Below are 5,636 nucleotides of genomic sequence, written 5' to 3' on the forward strand. Positions count from 1 at the left end.
TATGAACCAAATCGATAATATTGAAAATAATATTAAACGTATACTAGTGACATAAGAATAAATGTATCGAATGTTAAGTCTATTTTGTGTCTTATCTGTGGTTACATATCCAAATATGTTACGTATTGCGCATGCGATGAGTGATCGATTGTCTTTGCGTTAAGATGTTATGTGATATCTGATATTTCGAAAATGTTTCTGTCAAAAAAATCTAAAAGTTTCGGTGTGCTAACCTTTCTTTTTTGTAAATTTTATGATATTAATTATTCAATTCAATATAAATTTTTATTTCTAATGTCAAATAACGAAATCAAAAAAAGAATGGTGGATTGCATGTTAAATATACCAATAAAGTGTTTTATAAGTTAAAAGCCTGTTAAAAGTATCAGACTCGTTTGCGATGACGTAAAATATAATCTAGAATATAACAGGATGAACAAATCGAGAGTAGGGTCAGAATATATTCCGTTAGTGGGAGACGACATGTTGCAAACGCGATACGTTTTACATTTTGCTAAATTAGCATGGTTTACAGTATCTTTACCCTTTTTCGCATTTTTATTTTGTATCACTTGGTCCGTTGTATATAATTTTGAGCATTCTACTTCTACACATTGTAAAGTAAATATTTTTTCTATTAATATTTAATATATACATATATGCATATATATATTGTAAATAATATTTTATGCTAGGTTTATAATTTTTTACCATCTGTATCTGCTGCGATTGGACATTACAGACCACAACGAGATGTTTGGAAAATTGCAATAGCTTTGCAAGCAGTGGTAAGAATTTTAGTATTAATAATGTATCGCCGTTATTATAAAGAGCATATCTATAAATGGGCACAAAATATTTGTAATGTTGCAACTGTTATCTATGCTATTGAAAACATATCACTTATATCATTAAGTTTTTGGACATCCAATGAGAATTATGGTATGTATATGAGATATCGCTATAACATTTGAAATACAAAATAATTTAATTTTTGAATTTCTCTTCATTTCAGTTTTTCATAAAGTATCTTTTATAACATTTTTAATAACATCTGTCATTCATATGCAGATAGCATATTATATAATGAGAAACTGTCGTAATATTACTAAAGAATCTTCTGAAGCTATCTCTCTAAAATGGAAGAGAAGATCTATGATGTTGAATTTATTGTGTATATTATTTGCAGCCTACTTTTTTTACAGACACAATAAATATTGTGAACCTTTAGGTAAGTTAACTGACTGAAAAAAAAAAAAATAAAATAAAAATAAAACTTGATATAACACAAATATTTTTTTGTAGTTTACTCTATGTTTGCATTAAGCGAATATGGAGTTGTTCTTTCAAATATAGGATTCCATTCAACAACAGCTTGGGATTTTGCAAATTCTTCTCTTATGATATCAGGAAAAGGATTTAGAATAATTTAATATTGTACAAAAATTATCATTTTTAAACATCACTATGAAAGGTATTTCTATATTAATTTTTTCATATTACTAAATTTATTTAAATATAGTTTTATATTTTATTATTATAATGAGACATATTAATTTTTATTTCTATTTGGATAGAAATTATTTTGACCAAAAATATTCCCAAAGCAATCGTCATCGTTTGTGTGAAATACAGAAGTTACATGCATACTGTAAAAAGAAAAAATAGAAGAAAAATTAAGAAATGAAAAAGATCAGATGAATTAAAATCATTTATTATAATAATATATATCAAAATATAAATATTTTTAGAAACTATTTTTTTTAATAAAAAAATTTTGCTATAAAGAAGAAGATAAAGTATGTTTTATTGCACGTTACGGTATGTACATAAGTCATGAACACATTATTTTCAAAATGCGCATATTTTCTTACGTATTTATTTTCAAATATAAATTTTTATTTTTATATGTATTAACACGGATTATTTTTAAATTTGGTATCCGAATTTCTTGTCGGACTCGTCAGAATTTAAAATCTTTTTCTAGTTTATCAGCAATATATTTAGCAATCGCCATGGAACTAGTTGCAGCAGGAGAAGGTGCATTGCGACAATGTATTACCCTCTTACCGATATTACCTTTTCCTCCATCAAAAACAAAATCATCTACTAAATTGCCATTTTTATCCAATGCTTGCGCTCTAACACCTGATGGTCCCCTATAATTAAACGTAAAATGCAATCAATAACTTAAATAGTATATTTAATTTACTTAAATAGTATATTTATAATATGATGATAGAATATGAAGAAAATATTCTTTTCTTTACCTTTTTATATCTTTAATAGATACTTCGGGGATAAATTTTTGTAAATCTCTTACTATAAATGGATAAAAAATTGATTTCATCATATCTCTTAATCCTGGTATAAAATGTCGGATACATAATTTGTACAGTCCTGGAAATTTTGCCATTTCTATACAATCTTTTATATTTATATCGCGCCACCTAAGAATATATTATAATTAATCATTATATTCGATCGTTAAATATATTTATTTCGTACCGATAACCCTCTCTTGCAAATGCTAAAACTGCATTTGGACCAAGCCATATTTCGCCAGTGATTCTAGGTGTAAAATGAACGCCTAAAAATGGTAATCTAGGGTCTGGAACAGGATATAAATTGGTGCTGCATAAATGTTTTTTGCTTTCGCTCAGCAACAAATATTCTCCCCGAAAGGGAACAATTTGTGGACTACGATCGCATCCTGTCATTACTGCTAAACGATCCGAGTGTAGCCCAGCGCACGTTAACACATATTTTGTTGGTAAACACTATAATAATAGAATATGATGAAGATATTTTAAATTAAAGATGACTATAAGTAAAAGTTTTAATATACTTTATCTTTCGAATGCACTGAAATTGGAGTTAATTCATTTGCCCCTTTAGATTCTGTCATCTCTGAGAAACCAACAACTTCAAAATTTAAAAGTATTTTTCCACCCATTTTTTGAAAATCTTTTCCAAAATGTTTACAAACTTCTGCCCAATTGACTATACCTGTCCATGGTGACCATATTGCTTTTTCTCCCTATAGAAAACATACGTATTTCTTATTGTTTTATTTTTAGACTTAATATTAATTTTTTTTAATATTCTTTTTACAATTTCAAAAATAAAATAATTTTACTTTGCATTTAGCTTCATAATTTGATATACAATGTTTTTCAACTATTTGGATATCCGGTACATTATTTTGAATTGCTCGATCGTACAAGATATCCAATTGTTTGACTTGTTCTTTATTGTGAGCCACTATTAGTTTTCCAACTTTTTTGTGGGATATATCGTGTTTACAAAAATAGTCGTAACTCAGTTTTAAACCTTCCACACATAGTCGTGCCTGCAATTATTTCCTGCCGGATCAAAAATCCCTTAACGAAGCGTTATTCTATTATGCAATTTTAAATGCCACATATTTAAACAAAATAATATTTCTCTCAGAAGAAAGAGGCGAATTAGGAAATATACAATTGTTGCTATATTTTTACTTTCATAGAGCCAGGCTTGTAATAAATGCCAGCATGTACTACACCGCTATTATGCCCTGTTTGATGTTTTGCTAGATCATTTTCTTTTTCAACGATCGCTATCTTTAAGCTAGGATGTCTTATTAACATTTCTCGACCAGTAGCGCATCCAACAATACCACCCCCGACAATAACTAGATCGAACGAGCTACATGAATCTGGACTGAAAATGATTATACGCGATAATTTAATTTAATGAAGAATTGAAAAAAAAAAATAATTAAAATAAATCACATATTAATTATTATACGTGCATGAATTCATATAACTTCTTTCATCTTTATTTATTTATTAACAGAAATGAACTCATCAATGTACAAATATAGAAGAGAAAAATATGGACTTTAGAAATTATGAAAGATAATGTACATAATAATAAAATAATAAAATTACAATTGCGAAATTGATAAAAATGTTTAAATTGAATGAAATAAAAAGTAACGAGTATTTGAATATTAATCAATGATTGATATTATGAAATGAATCGTAAAATAATAATATTGAAAAATAGAATTACATTTAAGAGTTAGATTTAATGCATTGCACGTCATAAAATCAACTAACCTGGAACTAGTAGTGGTGGTAGTAGTAGTAGTAGCAGCAGCTTTACATCCAAAACGACGTATATAAATAAGTTGCTGTAACAAAATTCTTTTTGTCAAGAATGCAAACATGTTTGTTTTTGCACACTGATTTATCACTTTAAATTTTTCTAAAAAGGAAAAGATATACATTTATTAAAATTTTTAAGAAAGTCATTTTTCGATTATTATTACTATCAAAGTTATTGATACTAATTATTATTAAGAATTTAGCTATGAAATTTCGGAACAGGAATTGTTTTATATGCTATATATTGTATTTATTTGAATTAAAAAAAATCATCGTTACCGAATATCAATGTTATGTTTAGAAATATGTTTGCAAATAAAGGTTGATCTCTTCAATTAACGCTGCATTACGATGCTTTTGATGATATATTTAACACTGTAAGTACGAGTGTAATAAAAGGCACATGTGTTAACCAATGACCAATGAAGAAAACGCAACTGAGAGGAAACATACCATGTTCTTACCTGTAAATTTTCAAAAAGATATCATTTCATGTTATGATGTTATATTTGCAAAATATCACCTAATGATAATTTGCTTACCGAACTGAGAAATGTATACATAGTTCTGACGTCAATTTTCAGTGTTTGCCTGATGTCGCTTGATGAAGTTCTATTACCTAGTATGTGGCGCCTCCACACATTTTTTTTCAAGATCAAATTTGACGATGTGTTTCATTAATAAATTTCTTTCATGCTAATTAAAAGCAACATAGAATCAGTGTAAAAATAAATACATGTAATTTAAAATCAGGATTTTATAAATAATGAAAAAAAATGATTTTCATTTATATATATTTCTAACGAAATTATTTATTTTTTATATTATTTTAAAAAATAAGATAATATAATCTATGATTTAGTTGAATCCATTTTTTTTTATTCTCAAATATATAAATATCTTTTACTTGATTTTATTTTTTTCACATTGAATAGAAAATAAATATCAATGATAAATAGTGAAAAATATGATATAGAAAAAAAAAAATGAGTAAAAAAAAAAAAAGAAATTTTATAATTTTCTATACTACAAGAGATTACAATAAAAAAGAGTAAAAAGATCAAAATAGTATCATATATTGAATAATTTGTCATTATTCGTGATTGAAAATATTTAATCACGAATAAAAGAGAAATATATGTATATAAATGAAGTATTAAGTATTAAATATTAAAAATATTAAAAAATCGATTGACAAATATATATAAATTTTAATACATAAAAATTAAAAAAAATGTAAATATATTTTTATACCAATTAAATTCTTATATCTTTTTAAAGATATGTTACGAAAAAAATATTAAAAATATTATTTGTGATTATTAATATTTCTTACAATATTATGTAAAAATTTAATAATATTGACGGCACGTTTTTATTGAAATATATAATATACAATATATATACATAAATATACATAATATAGAAAATAGATAAATATAAAAGAAACGTAATATAATGAGAAATAAATGTTTTATTATGAAG

At 25.6% G+C, this 5,636-nt stretch overlaps 2 protein-coding genes across 11 annotated transcripts; one reads left to right on the forward strand and one right to left on the reverse strand.

Annotated features, from left to right (window-relative positions):
- Positions 1–1,793, forward strand: LOC108002327 (post-GPI attachment to proteins factor 2). Its single transcript, XM_017063952.3, has 5 exons — positions 1–621; positions 696–942; positions 1,016–1,231; positions 1,306–1,474; positions 1,578–1,793. The coding sequence occupies exons 1-4, from the start codon at positions 433–435 to the stop codon at positions 1,431–1,433; spliced, it is 780 nt and encodes a 259-aa protein (XP_016919441.1). The 5' UTR covers positions 1–432; the 3' UTR covers positions 1,434–1,474; positions 1,578–1,793.
- Positions 1,786–4,813, reverse strand: LOC108002286 (L-2-hydroxyglutarate dehydrogenase, mitochondrial). Of its 10 annotated transcripts, none has more exons than XM_062074283.1 (9): positions 4,694–4,813; positions 4,431–4,615; positions 4,104–4,177; positions 3,501–3,702; positions 3,140–3,352; positions 2,849–3,040; positions 2,509–2,780; positions 2,271–2,450; positions 1,786–2,159 (listed from the first exon to the last, which is right to left on the reverse strand). In XM_062074283.1, the coding sequence occupies exons 4-9, from the start codon at positions 3,627–3,629 to the stop codon at positions 1,964–1,966; spliced, it is 1,182 nt and encodes a 393-aa protein (XP_061930267.1). In that variant the 5' UTR covers positions 3,630–3,702; positions 4,104–4,177; positions 4,431–4,615; positions 4,694–4,813; the 3' UTR covers positions 1,786–1,963. The 10 variants fall into 10 exon arrangements, with proteins under 10 accessions (XP_061930267.1, XP_061930264.1, XP_061930268.1 ...); XM_062074280.1 differs by having other exon boundaries at positions 4,104–4,251; XM_062074284.1 differs by having other exon boundaries at positions 4,431–4,526; positions 4,616–4,754.
- Positions 4,814–5,636: the final 823 nt, after the last annotated feature.

Source organism: Apis cerana, linkage group LG4, assembly GCF_029169275.1.
Source record: "Apis cerana isolate GH-2021 linkage group LG4, AcerK_1.0, whole genome shotgun sequence".
In the NCBI taxonomy this organism is placed as follows: Eukaryota; Metazoa; Arthropoda; class Insecta; order Hymenoptera; family Apidae; genus Apis; species Apis cerana.